Source organism: Carcharodon carcharias, chromosome 22 (assembly GCF_017639515.1).
Source record: "Carcharodon carcharias isolate sCarCar2 chromosome 22, sCarCar2.pri, whole genome shotgun sequence".
Classification (NCBI taxonomy): domain Eukaryota; kingdom Metazoa; phylum Chordata; class Chondrichthyes; order Lamniformes; family Lamnidae; genus Carcharodon; species Carcharodon carcharias.
In genome coordinates, this window is record NC_054488.1 from 40323215 (window position 1) to 40342207 (window position 18993).

Consider the following 18993-nt stretch of genomic DNA (forward strand, 5'->3'; position numbering starts at 1 on the left):
TAGTAATATTTTCCACCCTCTGCTACCAGGGGTGGGAATATTAGCACTACGATGGCCGTCCAAAGTGAGCATATGGATGTGATCATGTGAAGGTGCACCCTGTGTGGTTTCCAATTTCACCTCGATTTATCTATGGTGCAAGAAATAAAATAGGAAATGAAACCCAGTTCCATATTGTCTTTCCACCCCACAAAATGTTTTCAAGAGCACTTTACATTTTTCCATTTATCAAAAGTTAACTACTTATTTCTCAATCCATGATTTGAGGTATCTATTTACTAACTATTCAGCGATACAGTTGCAGAGTGATCATGTACTGGACTAGTAATCCAGAGACACAAGTTCAAATCCCACCAGGCCAGATTGGGTATTTAAATTCAATTAATTAACTAAATTTGGAATAAAAGGTTTGTTGTAAAAACTCCATCTGGTTTGCTGATTTCCTTAAGGAAAACAAATCTGTCGTCTTTACTTGCTCTAGCCTGTATGTGACTCCAAACCCATAGCAATGTGGCTGCCTCAGAAATGGCCTAGCAATCTACTCAAGTTGTATTCGAGAAGGTGGCTGACCACCACCTTTTCAGGGCAGTTAGGGATAAAAGATAAATGCCAACCTTTTCTAACAATGCCCACATCACAATAATTAATTTTTTTAAATCTGTTTCGTGGGTAATGCTAAAAATCACTGAGGCAAATTTCCCTCATGTGATAAACTAAATTTAGAAAATTAAAATTTAACTACTGTACCAGTATGAAATGTGGCTACTTGACATGGATACCGATCCTACTTGGGGATCTGAAGTGAATCCTGCTCCATGAAATTCCACCACTTCCATTTGTTTTGGGGAAAGTTGGTTAAGTTCTAATGGTGACTAGATAGTGCACATGTTAGCACACTGCCCTGTCATCCCATGTCTGGAAATTTGCAGGAATCTCATTTGGCTTTTTTCTACAGGTTTTAAGAGATGGCATGTTGGAGAACCTGACCCCTGACCTCTTCAAGGATGTTAATCGGCCCAAGTACAATGGCACAATTCACCTGGACAGGCAAGTAAACAATGAAGATATTTGGAAAAGAGTTCAAATGTTTATAGCAGATATTTCTTTTTTTGGGGAAAAAAAAAATCCGTTCATGGGGTAGCTAGTCTCACATTCTTTGGCCTTTGTAGTCAACAGAATTTGTCACGAGCCATCCTTCACAAAGAGTAACTTCTTTTAGTTAATGTTTTGTGATAACAAAAAATGGAATACTCAAACTTTAAGTGGAAAAGAGACGATGGCAGCTGTGTTTTGTAGTGTTACATATCAACGAATTTGAAAATTTAAGAAAATTCAAACTATGCCAGTACATGCAGTATCATCCATCCTAATCAGTTATCCTTCTTGGAGATATTACTGTGTGATTTAAATGTACAATAAGCCTGATTAGCATTTGTACACATTTTAGTGCCTGTTTTAACTTCACTAAATCTGATTTTCATGCTAGTTTAATGCAGTCGGTAAGGCTTTCTTACAATTTTCTTCTTTTAGGGTCAGTAGGGAGAAATGCACAGCGCTAGATTATTTTGTTGTCTTCTCATCTGTGAGCTGTGGCTATGGTGTTGCTGGCCAGAGTAACTATGGTTTTGCCAATTCTGCCATGGAACGTATCTGTGAGCAGAGATGCCGTGACGGCCTGGCAGGTAAGTGCATGCAACCGAAGCAAATTAGTCCAACGTTTTTCTTTGGAAACTTTCCTGACTCTGGAAGATGTAGGTTTAAAATTAATGCTGTGCTTGATGTATGAAAAAAGTAAATTTATTGGTCTGGAATTTGCAGCCAAAATAACACCAAGTTTAACGGCGCTCACCATCATTAATGTGTGTCATTCCTGAATTTGTGGTGAGGAATGAGTTGAGTTACCACAAGTCGCTGGGCAATTAGCCATTAGCCTCACTAATTAAGCAGCTCATCCTCAGCCTCCTCATGGGTTGGATGAAGTTGTTGCATTTCCGCGTTAATTGCCTATTAAAACTCACGATGTAAGTTAGGGCTGGTATTTAACAACCGAGGTATATTATAATCAGAATCATGTTCCTGCATTGCCAGTCAATCTTCCCAGCCCAGAAAGGGAACAATTTAAACAGTGGTGCATAATGTTTTTTTAAATTTGAAATTTTAGAAGCTTTTTTCCTCTCTCTCCCTTAATCCAATCTTTCTTTCCCTCTATTTCTCTTTCTGTACCCTTGACTCTAATTCACCTTCCTTCTCTGGAATTCCACTATTCCTTCCTCAATCCTTAAATTCTATTAGTTTAGGAGATGTAGACAGTTGCTCCCCACCGCCAAGCCCACCCACAACCCCACGCAAAAAAAAATTGTTCTGGCTCTTTTTTCCATTAAATCTTTATTAAATTTAAGTATTTTTTATTTATTATTTGTTTTTTGAAAATGGAAGTTTTCTATAAAACCTTGAAAGTCCCCAACAGAAAGCAGAATATCAACCAATTTAATATGTAACCATGTGATTATTGTCAAGCCATAGTATCATAATTCACTTGCTATTTAGTTTTCACATGCCAATGGAAGCCTTGGGATTGAATTTCCTCACTGTTTCTGTTGGAGTAGCAATACGTAACTGGGGCAATAGTAAGAAAATTGAGCAGAAGGCAGAATGAAATGAAGGAGAACATCATAAAATAAACTGGAGACTCCTCCATGACTGCTTCAAGACGCATCAGAAGACATTTCATCACTTGAGTCTTCTCTTCTGTGTGATGCAGTCAACCTTATCTCATCTTCCTCTATATTGGAGGGAAAGGATATTCCCTCAATCCATTACGCATTCTTCGATATGACAATACAACAGCCCTCTTTGCTTCTATGGGAACATGCCTTCATAGGAACATCTTCCAAACAATAAGAACACACAAATCCTAGAGGAAGCTGTGAAGAAAAGGGGAGGGACAATAGAAATCATCGCTCGAGTGAATAAATCAGCAGCAAGTGCACCCTTTTCTGTAACCAATAGAAAATGCTGGAAATACACAGCACGTGCACCAGCGTTTGTAAATTGAGATGCTAACTTTTCTGGGATTAACATTAGAACTCGAACAAAAGATGTCAGGAAGGAAGATAAATAATAAGTTACAGTGAATTTTGGGCATGCAACTGGAAGCAAATTTAAGTAGAAAAAATTGGTAGTTCCTTTCTAGAAGTCACTTCAGCGAGGCAATTGAAAATCAGAAAAGAACAAAAGGTTGTGAAAATATCTAAGAATATTTGAGCATTTCCTCGAACTTACAAAGAATACCTTTGATCTTTGTCTTAGGCCTAGCCATACAGTGGGGTGCCATTGGAGATGTGGGCATTATCTTGGAAAGCATGGGTGACAATGACACTGTAATCGGTGGAACTTTGCCTCAGAAGATCAGCTCCTGCTTAGAGGTTCTGGACCAGTTCCTGAATCAGTCTCATTCAGTTATGTGCAGCTTTGTCCTTGCACAGAAGGCAGTAGTTAAAAAGGCTGATGGCAGTGGCCAGCGGGATCTCATTGAGGCTGTTGCCCACATACTTGGTAAGCATTATTGATATAAGTCATGTTGTAGAATGTTTTGCATGGATGATCATCATTATTGCTCAGTCCTATGTCAGTGAACATTGATGATTTTAGATTTTGTACAATAATGTGGGACCTGTTGCTATTGATTCAATATTAAGAGGTGATTTTATCACCACATAAGTTAATGTGGTTCCGTTGCTGTGCAAAACTGTGTGACTATCCATGCCCTATCTCTGATTTGCTTACACAACAAAACTGCTGATTATAATGGTTTCTAAAGTTGAGGATTAGAGTGATACCTGTAGAACTCATTGTATGCAAATAATACAACAAAAACATTCCTGCTATCTGAGAAGGTGGTGTAGTTGGAAGGTTGCTGGACTAGTAATCTAGAGGCCCAGGCTAATGCTTTGGGGACATGGGTTCAAATCCCACCACGGCAGTTGGTGGATCCAGTGAATAAATCTGGAATATTTAAAACAAAAAGCTAGCCTTAGGATTGGTGACCATGAAACTATCATCAATTGCTGTAAAAAGCCATCTGGTTCACTGATGCCCTTTAGGGAGGAAATTTGCTATTCTTACTTGGTTTGGCCTACATGTGACTTCAGATCCACAGCAATGCGGTTGACTCTTAACTGCCCTCTGAAATGGCTTAGCAAACACTCCCTTCAAGGGCAATTAGAGATGTGGGCCATGAATGATTTTTTTAAAAAATCAAAGTCACAACAAGAAAGAGCAGTCAGCTGTTTTATATTGCAGCAGGAGATAACATGATTTCATGCCATCTTGATTTAATTTACAACCTCAATGTTTCAGAAATTCTACATTTAAAAGATGTGTAACATTTTCTTGTATTTGTTTTTTGGGCATTTTAAAATTAAAACTATGATAAGTTAAGAGCACGAAACATTGTAATGGCTTTGCATCAAGATTGATCAAATTTGTTTCAATAAGCAACAATTTTTGTGTTCTTGCCAAGTTCTCCCATCCTCTCACCTCAAAAGACATTGGGGTAAAATTCAACTTTGACCTGGGCACAAAATGGGTGGTAACTGACTGCCTGCTATATACTCTGCCCAATTTTCCTTTCCATTTCCTTTAGGGAAAATCAGGTCAGATCTGTGACCTTCAGCCAATCCACTGCCTCCCACCTTGGGCCCAGCTGAAGTTGAACTTTGCACACTCCAGCCCTCCCTTTCACTGCTTGTTCGAATCAGGCTCTCTGGTCACATTTGTGCCCTAAAGGCTTTACTCCTGTATAAACCCTTGCAGTGATGCTGAGACCAGCTGTAGTGTCCCTGTTCAACACTGCTCTAGCTTAGATAGACTAACTAACTCAGCACCATACTGGGGAATTGATTCTGGGACTACCTTGATCTGTACTTGATGGATAAACCCATTGTGACATCAGGTAAATCTGACAGGAATATTTAAATGTAAATGCTATACGTAAACAGATTTATAATGAGGCATTCTATTCATGCATGAGTGTTGTATTATATTACTCATAACTACAGTCAACATACACCACTGATGAGCTCATGCATGGTGTGTGACATGGCTGCTGAGTCCACGCACCATAAAGTACTGTGTGTTATCTGGGCAGTTTGATTTTTAGAAACACATGGCAGTCATCATTGGGAACAGAATAAAGTGAAAGTGCCTTGAAAATCCTAATCAGGGGACCAGGAATTTACTATTAACCCGTAATTATATTTGTACATCTCCCACTTGGCGATGAAAAGGAATAAAAATGAATTGGCAAAGATTGTGTATTCTTTGGCTTGGTCTAAGGTTGTGTTTTTCCTCTCTCCTAAGGTGCACGTGACATCAATGGTTTGAACCCAGACACAACACTTGCTGACCTTGGACTGGATTCACTGATGGCAGTGGAAGTACGACAAACACTGGAGAGAGATTATGAAATTGTCATGACAATGAGAGAAATTCGACAACTCACTATCAATAAATTACGTGAACTTGTGAATAAATCTGGCAGTACTGGAGGTAGGAACTTATAAAATATTGAAATATCCTATTCTCCAACTTTGATTTTGCTGATCTGGCAAAACTGTGACAACATGCTGTTAACAGGATCCGAGCTGGTTGGTGAATCAGAAACTAAGACACAGAGCATTTCTTTGTTAATAGAGTTTATTGACTTTGTTCAGTCTCAGCTCTCTTTTCCACCCCTCAGTATCCCAGCTGTCCCCTATTTATATGTGCTCAAAGTACTTCATTAAACAATTCCTTTCACCTGTGTATCCTAGCAATATAACTAACATGCACACCTGTGATATAGATATTTCTGTGCCTGCAGTGTGGTGTTGCCAAAATTTTCTATATAATGCTCAACCCTTAATTTTGAATAGTTCTACAGGCACAGGAAAGACTTGGCCAATAACACACTTGGCTGGGAAATGCAAATTTAGGCAACACAGCTACTCTTAATGGACAGCAGATTGCTATAAAAGAGGAAGTTGTGCAGGCAAATTAATTGTTGGTGATGGGATAGCAATAGGTAATATTTAATCTTGACCGATAAGTCAGGTTCTATTTCAGGAATGGCACCAAAGCAGGGTTAAAATTGAAGGGCATCCTTCAGGAAAAACACAGTTGCCAGCTGAATGGAAGAAGGTTGCTGACTGAGTCAATGCAGTCTCTCAGCTACTTTATACTTAGCTACAGATACCAGCAGATATGCTCAGAACTAAGTACAAAGAAAAGTAAACTTTCATTTATGTAGTGTTTTTCAGGACCTTGGGGCATCCCAAAGCACTTTACAGACAATGAGCAAGGGGGAGCGCAGGAACAGGAGTAGGCTTTTGAGCCTGTTCTGCTATTCTATTAGATCATGGCTGATCTGTACTAAACTCTGTTTATCTACCTTTTCTCCATAACTCTTGATAGTTATATCTGACAACAAAAATCTGTTGATCTCAGTCTTCAAAATTTTAATTTGCCCAGCATCACAATTTTTTGTGCGAGAGTGATCCAGAATTCCGCTCCCCTTTTGTGTGGAAAGAATGCTTCCTGATTTCACTCTTCACTGGCCTGGAAGGAAAGCTGAGCATGCTCCTTTCTTTTGTATATATTTCTTGGGGGCCCATGAAAAGTGTGGCACAAACCTGGGATAGTGACTGCCTCAGCATCTGTGGTGCACTGCGAAAAACTAATGGCTCTTTTTCCTGTGTGCTTTCATCATCCCTTCCCTGCATAGCGCACTTTCCTTGAAGACAAGGGTGAAGAACAATAAATAGATCAATCCACGCAAGGCATTCTTTTTCTTTAAATGGAGGATTAGCATACATCTAATATGAAATCATAATTTGACAAAATTAAGGGGATAAATGAAATATTCCTTGATACTTGGATACTAAATCAACAAATGCTATGACTAATGTTTTAACATCATATAAAAGGGCTCTACCTCTCTTTGAGAAATGTATTCGCACAGTTTTATTAAAATATTCACTGACCATTGCTATTGTAAATATTGTTAACTTCTAACCTTACAGGTTTATCTTTGCTTGCCCCTTGCTCTGGTTAATTAATACACTCTCTTGTATCTTTCGTATAGAATCCAAGCCCACACCTCTGTCACCGATAGACTCTCAGCTGAAAGATCTGGACCTTAATGTTCTACTTGTCAATCCTGAGGGATCAACCATTGCCCAGCTGAATAACGTAGAGAGCAATGAACGACCTCTTTTCTTTGTCCACCCAATTGAGGGATCGGTTGAGGCCTTTAAGGCACTTGCATCTAAAGTCAGCATTCCCTGCTACGGTCTACAGTGCACACAAGGTACAGGACAGGGCTACCCATTGTCTAAACGGGTTCCATCACAATCATCTTGGGGAATTCTTAGGAACCATCTAACTGAATGCAGCTCACTCAAAAATGTTCAGATGCCAGCTAAATTTTCTGCAGCTATAGTTGCAGATATATTACTTTGTTGTGAAATACTGCATGATCTATACTAATTTGAAAAAAAACCCAAAAAGTCCAAATATTGGCATTTGAAAATGGGGTTAAGACCAACTCAACAAAAGTAATCATGGGCCTAGATTTTCTGCTTTACTAAAATCAGGGCAAATATTTGCAGGTTCAAGCCTCGACTGGGGAAGTTGGCTGCAGAGGGTGCCGAAATACTCCAGCAGGTCGATCTTACTGTTGCTGTGCCAGCAATTACCAAGCAGCCCAGTCAAGTTTTGAATTCAAAGAAAAATTGGTGTTAACAGAGTTTCGCGTGAATGGCCCTTGCAGTGCTAGACACCGGAGACAAACAGGTTTTCCTCTGCAGACAGGCTGCTATGGTGTATATGATGTGTTTCCCTTGCCCTAACTACCCCCTCCCCCCAACAGAAGAACAAGGGCAGCGGGTTCATGGGAACACCATCACCTGCAAGTTCCTGCCAAGTCGCACAATATTCTGACTTGAAACTGTATCACTGTTGCTTCACTGTTGCTGGGTCAAAATCTTGAAACACTCCCCAGCAGCACTGTGGGTGCACCTACACCACGTGGATTGCAGTTCTTCAAGAAGATGGCTCACCACCACCTTTTCGGGGGCAATCAGGGATGGCCAATAAATGCTGGTTTTGCTAGTGATACCTGCATCCCATGAATGAATGAAAAAGAACATGGTTTGCTGTTTAGAAGGGTGTCAATAGGAAATCTAGTGCTCCTGTCAAATTCCCCTGCCCTCTCTGTTCCACAGAGGGTTGTGCACTTTGGCAATGTAAATGTGAAAAAGACTGGGATTGAGTACTGTAGATTATTACATTACACTAACTTTGTCTATTTTTTGTGCAGCTGCTCCACTGGACAGCATCCCAAACTTGGCTTCCTATTACCTTGGCTGCATTAAACAGGTCCAGCCTGAGGGGCCCTACAGAATTGCTGGTTACTCTTTCGGGGCGTGTGTAGCGTTTGAAATTTGCACACAGCTGCAAGCACAGGCTAACATGCCTCGTCCTGTTGACTGCCTGATCTTACTCGACGGCTCTCACTCATATGTGGCTTCGTACACCCAGGTATTATGCTGTCTACAGTGCACCTTTTCTCTATTGGCTCATTGCTTTCTGTTAAACAGAGGGCAGGTCACTTGGCTGGTGGAACTATTCTTTTCCCTCCCCCTTTTCATTTGTTTATCCCACCCAACTAAAGTGCTTGTTCGCCCAACAGTTTTCAGTTGTAATGAAGGGTACAGGCCTGAAGTGTCTTCCCTTTAGAAGCTGATTGACTTGCACTGCATTTGCAGTGCTTTACTTTTTAATCTGCAGTGTATTTTGGTTCCTTTTCCCTATTGCATTCCTGACTTCCTTGTCCATTGGCTTCAATTGTAATTTGCTTATCGTTGGCCATTTGGACTTTGAAGTGAAGAGACCACATGACAGCAGTGTATAATGATCTGATTCTGTCTATTGCATTATTCTTATGTCTGACTGCTTTAAGTGCTGCCATTATGGAAAACATTAAGAAGGACTAAACCACTTTATTCTGTAAAAAGAGCTGTGAGGCCAAGATCAAAAGTTGCTTTGTTAATCAGTAACTGTTGTTCTTAATCTTTGACCCGTCATGAAATTTTTTAAAAACTCTTTTAATCTTGCTTATTTTGCTGAGATCAGCACTGATATTCTTCCCTCTCCCTTGACTTCTAGAGTTACAAAGCAAAACTGACAACTGGAAATGATGCTGAAGCAGAAACCAAAGCAATGTGTGCATTTGTTGGGCAGTTCGCAAACACAGAACATAACAAGGTAGAGGCTGAGCGTATTTCTGGGGTGGGGGGGAGGGGAAATCACTGGGAAAACAAGGTGGATGAATCACAAGGAGTCGGTCTGTGAGAGACGAACTGAAATGTTGTCACATCTATTCCAACATCTACACAATTTATTTTGATGTCAGTTGTATACTTCCCCTGGTATCCCCAGACAATTGTGGGTGAAGGGTGACGTCCCACCCTCAATCTCCATTAAATTTGCTCTCTTCTAACAATGAGAGGCATGATTTTCCTTCCCTCAATAGCATGATTACTGTTTAGCTGTTGGCGGGTGACTCCTGCTCGTCTGCCTTTATTTGGGTGGGAGAGCATTGGAAACCCCAGGAAAATGGCATATGAGCTGTTTTCTTCTGAGATTTCTATGGTTCTTCAGCTGAAGTTGCAATGTGTGAGCAGGAAAAACCCCATGGAAATGTATTCCCTCAGCTTGATAGATAAGGAGATAGCTTTAAAGACTAATAAATATATAGTTTGTCTGTAGTAGCAGGGGCTCTTGAAGGTGCAAGGGGAAGGAATGTTCAGCATTGTTGAAATGAGATCATTACAAACTAAATGAAGCTAAAATATGAAAATTTTACCTTATTAAAACTGAATCCATTTGCACTGAACACATCAGTTAAATTGGGCTCTGCAACTCGTGTGGAAAATGTTATACAGTCTCTGAACTGCAACTTAACCACAACATAAATAAACCTTCCCTTTTCTAAACATCCCTGAACACATTTGTGACTAGGAAGTAAAATTTTGTTGGTGACTGTTTTTTTAATTTCTTAGCTTTTAGTGTGCTCCAAATAAACACATCAGTTGTAATCTTGGTCAACTTACTGAAATGTAAAAATATTTTGAGTGACCATATTAACATGTTCACTCAAAATATGAGGATTTCTGTGCAACAGCCTGATGCTCTTAGTTCAAAACTAATCATTTCCGAACTGTTTCTTTCTGCAGCTTTTTGAGAAGTTGCTACCACTGGAGAACTTGCAAGCGAGAGTCAATGCAGTTGTTGATATGATCACCACAAACCATAAAAGCATCAACCGTAACACACTTAGTTTTGCAGCTACAGCTTTCTATTATAAACTTAAAGCAGCAGACGAGTATATCCCTGCTTCTAAATTTGGTGGAAACATCACACTGCTGCGAGCTAAGACCACCCATGAACTTCAAGAGGGTATGGGTGGAGATTACCAACTCTCTGAGGTGAGCTGTTGTTTGTTGGACATCATTTTTATCCCTCATGTTGGTTGAATTGTTCTTTTTATTGGTTTGTAAACCTGCTTAGGTTCTTGGATCAAAATCCTGAAACTCCCTCTCTAACAGCACTGTGGGTGTACATACACCACATGGACTCCAGCAATTCAAGAAGGCAGCTCACCACCATCACCTCGAGGGCAACTAGGGAACAAATGCTGGCCTTGCCAGCAACACCCACATCCTGTGAAAGAATTTTTTTTTTTAAATTCTCACATCAGCTTCTGCTTTCAGATGCATTTCTTGTATTTGTCTTGTTGTACAAGTGAGGAATACAAAGTAAAGGTCCCTTACACATTAGCTTGGTTATTCCTCTGAATGCATGGCTTTTCCACTGAATATGCACATACACACTGTTATCATTTATGGAATGCTTGCTATTCCCTTTCCCATACAGCTTCCTGATTTATATTTTTAATTCATTCTCATGATGTAGCATCATTAGCAAGGCCAATATTTATGGTCCACCCTTAAGTTACCTTGAGAAGGCGGTGGTGACCTTTCTGCTTGAACTGCTGCAGTCTGCATGGCGAAGATACTTCCACAATATTGTTAAGAGAGGGAGTTCCAGGATTTTGACCCATCAAGGATGAAGGAATGGTAATATATTTTCAAGCCAAGATGGAGTGTGACTTGGACGGGAATTTGCAGGTGGTGATGTACCCATGCACCTGCTGCCCATGTCCTTCGAGTTGGTAGGTTGGAAAGGTGCTGTCGAAGGAGCCTTGGTGTGAGTTCCTTGTAGTTGGCACACACTGCCACTGTGCATCAGTGGTGGAGGGAGTGAATGTTTAAGGTGGTGGATGAGGTGTCGATCCTGAGGGCTCTTTCAGTTTGTCCTTCCCTACACCAACCAGCCAGAAGGCTTTCTCACACTGCCACATTATATTGTGGGATGGGGTCTCAAACCCACTAAAAGCCAGAACTAAGTTTTTTTTTTTTACTTTATCTCCTCACTTGAGGAGAAAGGATTGTGAAGGTAGTCCAATGCACTATCTTGTTCTCTACATAAGTCTTTTAAGAGTGCATTATTCCAAACATACCTGGTTTCTGAAAGTCTAAATGCTGAGGTCAGCCACTTTCATCTGATTCTGAATGCAAGATTTGAAAGTCCTTTGCAGTAAAATCTCTTTACAGGTGATCCTCTATATCTATATTCCAGAGGGTGATTTTTGGTCAGGGCTCTGTAAAAGTATTGAGCTGATGGCCCCTTTTGTAAATTTACTTTGTAAATGTAAATTAAAACTCCTGCCTTGTGAGTAAACACTTGGTCATTATAAGATGAACTTATTCTTTTGTCAGAGTGAAGCCCTTGGGATGGAACTCCCGACATCACCCCACGTCATTTCAATTTTCAGGTAGGCGGGGGCTCAGCAGAATCAGCTGTGCGCCTGCTGACCTGTCAATGGCCAATTGAGGCCATTGACAGGGTCATTGAAGTAATTAATGGACCTGCCCATCCAACCTTAAGGTTGACGGGCAGGCCAGGAGCCCCGGCGGGCATTAGAAAAAGCATGAAACCTCATCCACGGACGGGATGAGGTTTCATGTAGGTTTTAAAAGATGTAATTAAAGTGTATTTAAAAATTATGGACATGTACCCTCATGTGACACTCATGAGTTGGGACATGTCAGGGAAATTTATTTTTCTATTTTTCAGATTTTTTAATGAACAGCCGATCTCCCTGAGACAGCACTTAGCTTCAGGGAGATGAATGCGCTTGTTCATGCTCAGGGAATACCACCCCCGCCTCCCCCCAGCTTGCACAGGAAGCACATAGTACTTCCATGCGGACTTCACCCCCGCCCCCTCAACAAGGGGAAAATTCTGCCCCTTGTTTCAGAACTGTAGAGACATGAAAGAAGGACCTTGTGACCATATTTATCAACAGGTACTCAAGACAAATGAGATGTGTATTTATCAACAGGTACTCAACACAAGCGAGATGTGTATTGTATTGTATCGTTAGAATTAATGTTAGGTCAGAAGCATTACAAAATGAAAAACTTAATGTTAACCTAAATCTAATGTTCTAGGAATGCAAAATGTCCAAGTTTCAGCCCTCAGTTTATGATAAAATAGCCAGAGATACATAGAGTGCAACTATTTAATCATGTTTTTGTGGGTTAGCCGTAGTTAGTAACACTTTTTGCCTTCAAGTCAGAAGGTTGTCGTTTCAAGCCCTGTTGCAGGACTTGAACCCAAAAATCGAGACTGGCACTCTGGTGCAGTACTGACAGAGTGTAGCAATTAAACCTTGACCCCATTTACCCTCTCTCGGGTGGATGTAAAAGATTCCATGGCATTAAATCGGAGAAAAGCTGGGGAGTTATCCCTGGCATCCCATCCAACATTCTTCCCTATTCAATATCGCAGAATGAATTTATCACATTCCTGTTTGAGGGAGCCTGTCTGCAAATTGGCTGCCAGGTTTCCTACCTTACAATGGTATATACACTTCAAATGTACTCAATTGGTTGCAAGACACCATGGGACATCCTGAACCGAAGGATGCTATATAAATGCAAGTCTGTTGCTTTTCAATTACCTACTCTACCATTGGGAAATTGATGAAAATTGTATGCACTGTTGGTCAAGGGGTAGTGAAACTGAGAGTTTTCTGACAGGCAAGTTAGTTTACAATAATCACGGATGTATTTTTCTATGGAAAATGTGACAAATTTCATCTTTATTTCCATCTCACTCTTCCACCTCCAGGTTTGCGATGGAATGGTCTTAATTCATGTGATTGAAGGAGATCATTGGACATTCTTAAAGGGGGCATCAGTGGATTCAGTTGTCAGCATCATCCACAACACTTTGGCGGAGCCACGAGTTGCTGCTAGGGAGGGCTGAACCAGAAGATTTATATGTTGTCCAATCAGCCATGGTTCCTGGCGCGTGCAATAGATTGTACAGCTGTCGAGTCTTTTCGCACAATGATGTTGTTGCAAAAACTAATTTCGTGTGGCTTAGTTGTAGTTCAAGGCAGTAAATATAGTGCTTAATGGAGAAACTGGTACATAGCTGGACCAAAATGGGCAAACAAAAAAAAACTGACTGATCTATTTCTGAGACATTCATTGTCTATGAGGAAATAGAAATTGATGATGCTGCAGTTTTTAATTTGCCCAGTTGAATAGCTTGTAAAACAACGATGTATGTGGAACCTACCAATAGCATGATCCATTCCTCTGTATTTTTTTTTTCAAAAAAGTTATGTTTATAATTTTTCTCCCAAACTGTAAACTATTTGTGTTTTGTGTGTTGAATGAAATAAAGGTCAATTCTGTTATTTTTAGTATGAAGTCTGGTATTGCGAAAAGGGTTTAAAAAAAAAAACGCTGTTAAACATGGAACAGTCTGATGATAAGTGCCTGGCTCTGAATCAGAAGGTACTGAATTCGAGTCCCAGGAATCCAGGAGTCTCTCACCATTTCGATTGAATGAAGCTGCTGATTGGAACAATGGCCATGATGAGCCTGTCCATTGTGTTGAATGAGAAGCTGACACCTTTATCCTCCGGCTCTTCCAATGGCAGTGCCTGTCAGCAAATGACAGTTGTAACAAATCCCATCTTTCAGACTCTGCTGGCCCTGTAGACATAAGGCGAATTTTGGGGCGGAGGAAGTAGGGAACATTGAATGTAGCCCTAAATATTTTACTAAAGCAACTGATGGCACCTAGACAAAATTGTAAAATACTACGTGCGCAGAAGAGAAACCCTGGCTGATTTACAAGGAGATAGCAGAAAATATTTTTTCCCCTTTTTTGATGGATGTCAATTATTTTTTGCCCCTCCTACCGCAACAACTGGTCAGATAATTAGCAGACATTTCTGGTGCACTCGCTGGATACTTTGCAGATTCAACTGAACCACCTTCATCAAAACCAAATCACACAAGGGGATCTCTAATTCAAAACAGGGGACCTGATGATAAACATTTTACATGGCCAATTAACGATTCTGCATTTTGTAAAAGCTGGGGTAATCCAGCAAAGCACCAGTGTGTGCATTGCATGTGTCACCATTATCGTCCTGTAGAACTCCATTAAACTGATGAAATGTTCAATCCGAAAATATTGAACAAAGAGGTACTATATAATTTTTTTTGACAATGCGCCAAATAATTTTACATGGGAGGGGTTTTCACAAATTCATGGAAGTGGGCCGATCCTGCTGTTTGAAGTGTCATTAGCAAACAAACGTCATTGAATTTATTTCATGTATTTTCTGACTTAGGATATTTTCCTTGGTTTTATAAGACAGCTATTCTGGGCCATATGGCTTACATTTTATGTTTTAATAAAAATACAATATCTGGTTTAAAATTCATTTTGTAGAACAGAGCAATGATTAAAGATTATGACTTTTTAGGAGCAATTTCAGTTAATTATATATTTGAAAGGATTAAGTAGCTTGTCAATTTTTTGACAATGCAGTACTTGTGCCATTAAATCTGCTATTTCTCAAGAGGATGTAATTAAATTTGACTAACTATAAAGCTTAATTGCTATCTGCTCCTCTGTCCCAGCTATCCTGACTACTGTAGATTATGATCATGCAAGACAAATTGTAGTTATAACATGTATTATTCTATCCAAGGCATTGCAATCTGTAGCATCAAACATCAAATAAAACTTGAAATCACTTTCAATTTAAACTGTGGTTATCTCTGATTCCGATTTGTTACCGGTTTTATCCAGTGTTTCAAAGTTGTTTCCTTTGATGAGATTTAACATTTTGGGACTGTTTTCTGAATTGCACTTGTATGAGTTGCAATGCCCTCTTAATGCATTGTAGCATAACCCTGAACATTTATTGCGACACAGTCAAACAAGACCTAGTGAAATTCCCTGGAGATTTGACTGAGAGTATATTGTAGAGCTTTTCAACCATTTCATCCTTGTATTAACAAAGGCATCTTTTATCCTTGCCCAAGTTTGGCAAAGTTATATTCAATATTGTTAAGAATAACAGCAGGTGAAAATATCTGAAGGTTGTCACAAGCCACAGAAGCTTAAAAAGTAGACTAAAACTCATGGCAGCAAAGGGAAGAAATGCTTCTCGCATTCAGTTGTAACTCTATTCTTCATAGCATGTTTCTGATTTTATACAACTAGTCCATTGAAGAAATCTTGTCCCAGAGAAAAGTTTGTCAAAAATAAATAATTAATGAAAATCTGCCTGCCCAAGTGCATTATATCATTGAGGCAGCAAGGAGACAATCTGGTGGCAAGAATTGTCTTCAGGCCATTCTGGGAGCACTTGTAATGCAGGGAATTAACCTTAGAAGAAATCATAACATAATTTGATGCTTCTCATTCTATTAACACCGCCTTAGCCCAAAGCCTACTTTCACTTCAGAGTAAATTGACTGGATTTTGACAAGCTTCAAGCATGTTTGAGGAGGCTAGTTCCACCTTGAGGTACAAAGCCAAGTTTAGTCAGGAAGAGTAAACAAGGAATCTCTCTCAACTAATTCTTTAGCTAGATAGCCAGCACTGGAGTAAATTTAGTTAGTACAATTAACTAAAAGTCAGATTGAAACAAGATAGGCAATCTGTATTTTCCATCACATGAAACAATTGCACAATCTCCAGGCACAATCAACAGCCTGCTATGTGTCTTGTATATACACTGTACTGCCCCAGTTTACTCATCTCCACATTCAGATCTCCTTAACACCCTGTTTAAACCTGGCTGACTAAAAATAATTTGAATTCTACTTGTAATTATTGAAACTACTTGATCGTTTTTATTTTACTTTCTACTGCTGTCAGTACGGAGGGGAATATTAGGAATTGCGTCCATGATCTTTGTTATGGCATTGACTTTTTGAACATTGCTACTATGAAACAGCTTGATGGCCGGTGGGCTGTATTCACTTACAATCCAAAATGCTGTGCAGTGACGAATGACCCATATACAACAGTAAGCCCTGAATAAAGTAAATTTCACACCAAAATTTACATAGCATTTCTACTATGTTTCCAGTTCATAGATGGCTGGCTCACAAGCTAAATGAGCTAAAACAATAGTTTTTACACTAGAATAATACATTGAAGCAAAGCTACTCAAATTGAGAGAAGTGGTATTATCTTGGTAACTGTATCTTACAGAAGCTTTTCTCTTCACTGCTCACACAATGATTAGAGAAATTTTGATGAGAAAGGTTTATGGTAAATACTTGGTCAAAGAAAAAAATCGACTAGAAAGGAGAAAATGGTCTAATTCAATAATGAATGGCAGTTAACCAATGAGGAAAAAGATGACAAGTGACCACTGCACTCCACAATAATTATATGTGTATTTTTGAATGGTTTAGGGTATATAAAATATCCTATCACATTGATGAATGTTGAAGATAAAATGGGGACAACAATTGAAGAAAACACTCAGCCAAAAATTTAGTTAACATATCTGCTAATTATTTACCAAAAATCCACTATAAACATATTACAGCAAAAAATCATAATACTATTTATACTTCATAAGTTTAATTTATGAAGGATCAGGTCAGCCTGTTTATGGATTTCATAATTCACATCCTGGAACTGGTCATATATAATTACATCTATTTATCCCTTCATCAGGGGCAGCCTGTTTTGCAAAATTGCGCCCCAGCACCTATAGAACAGGACTTTTATAATTCTTTTCCTGGTTTCTGAATTATGAAAAATGTATCACTGATGGTAGCTTAATGTCCTCCCATATTTGTGAACATGGTAATGTCAATATAACTAACATATAACTTAATGCAAAAACAGAATTACCTGGAAAAACTCAGCAGGTCTGGCAGCATCGGCGGAGAAGAAAAGAGTTGACATTTCGAGTCCTCATGACCCTTCGACAGAACTTGAGTTCGAGTCCAAGAAAGAGTTGAAATATAAGCTGGTTTAAGGTGTGTGTGTGTGTGTGTGTGTGTGGGGGGGGGGGGGGGGGGGGGGCGGGTGGGGGTGGGGGCGGTCAGAGAGAGAGAGAGAAGTGGAGGGGGTTGGTGTGGTTGTAGGGACAAACAAGCTGTGATAGAAGCAGATCATCAAAAGATGTCACCAACAATAGAACAAAAGAACACATAGGTGTTAAAGTTGGTGATATTATCAAAACGAATGTGCTAATTAAGAATGGATGGTAGGGCACTCAAGGTATAGCTCTAGTGGGGGTGGGGAGAGCATAAAAGATTTAAAAATATTTAGAAATAATGGAAATAGGTGGGAAAAGAAAAATCTATATAATTTATTGGAAAAAAAAGGAAGGGGGAAACAGAAAGGGGGTGGGGATGGGGGAGGGAGCTCAAGACCTAAAGTTGTTGAATTCAATATTCAGTCCGGAAGGCTGTAAAGTGCCTAGTCGGAAGATGAGGTGTTGTTCCTTCAGTTTGCGTTGGGCTTCACTGAAACAATGCAGCATTCCAAGGACAGACCTGTGGGCAAGAGAGCAGGGTGGAGTGTTAAAATGGCAAGCGACAGGGAGGTTTGGGTCATTCTTGCGGACAGATCACAGGTGTTCTGCAAAGCGGTCACCCAGTTTACGTTTGGTCTCTCCAATGTAGAGGAGACCACATTGGGAGCAACGAATGCAGTAGACTAAGTTGGGGGAAATGCAAGTGAAATGCTGCTTCACTTGAAAGGAATGTTTGGGCCCTTGGACGGTGAGGAGAGAAGAAGTGAAGGGGCAGGTGTTGCATCTTTTGCGTGGGCATGGGGTGGTGCCATAGGAGGGGGTTGAGGAGTAGGGGGTGATGGAGGAGTGGACCAGGATGTCCCGGAGGGAGCGATCCCTACGGAATGCCGATAGGGGGGGGTTGAAGGGAAGATGTGTTTGGTGGTGGCATCATGCTGGAGTTGGCGGAAATGGCGGAGAATGATCCTTTGAATGCGGAGGCTGGTGGGGTGATAAGTGAGGACAAGGGGGACCCTATCATGTTTCTGGGAGGGAGGAGAAGGCATGAGGGTGGATGCATGGGAGATGGGCCAGACACGGTTGAGGGCCCTGTCAACGACCGTGGGTGGAAAACCTCGGTTAAGGAAGAAGGAGGACATCAGAGGAACTGTTTTTGAAGGTAGCATCATCAGAACAGATGCGATGGAGGCGAAGGAACTGAGAGAATGGGATGGAGTCCTTACAGGAAGCGGGGTGTGAGGAGCTGTAGTCGAGGTAGCTGTGGGAGTCGGTGGGTTTGTAATGGATATTGGTAATGGATATCACCAGAGATTGAGACAGAGAGGTCAAGGAAGGGAAGGGAAGTGTCAGAGATGGACCATGTGAAAATGATGGAGGGGTGGAGATTGGAAACAAAATTAATAAATTTTTCCAGGTCCCGACGAGAGCATGAAGCAGCACTGAAGTAATCATCGATGTACCGGAGAAAGAGTTGTGAAAGGGGGCCGGAGTAGGACTGGAACTTA

At 40.3% G+C, this 18993-nt stretch overlaps 1 protein-coding gene across 1 annotated transcript in view; it reads left to right on the plus strand.

The window, feature by feature from the left end:
• The window catches only part of fasn (fatty acid synthase), a 91521-nt gene extending 76276 nt beyond the window's left edge, over window positions 1-15245 (plus strand). The window contains exons 35-43 of the mRNA XM_041216788.1: window positions 956-1047; window positions 1531-1682; window positions 3310-3555; window positions 5362-5550; window positions 7124-7348; window positions 8360-8580; window positions 9208-9306; window positions 10278-10529; window positions 13300-15245. Of these exons, the coding sequence (XP_041072722.1) occupies window positions 956-1047; window positions 1531-1682; window positions 3310-3555; window positions 5362-5550; window positions 7124-7348; window positions 8360-8580; window positions 9208-9306; window positions 10278-10529; window positions 13300-13437 (1614 nt within the window). The 3' untranslated portion in view covers window positions 13438-15245. The remainder of the gene's footprint in view (window positions 1-955; window positions 1048-1530; window positions 1683-3309; window positions 3556-5361; window positions 5551-7123; window positions 7349-8359; window positions 8581-9207; window positions 9307-10277; window positions 10530-13299) is intronic.
• The last annotated feature ends 3748 nt before the right edge of the window (window positions 15246-18993 follow it).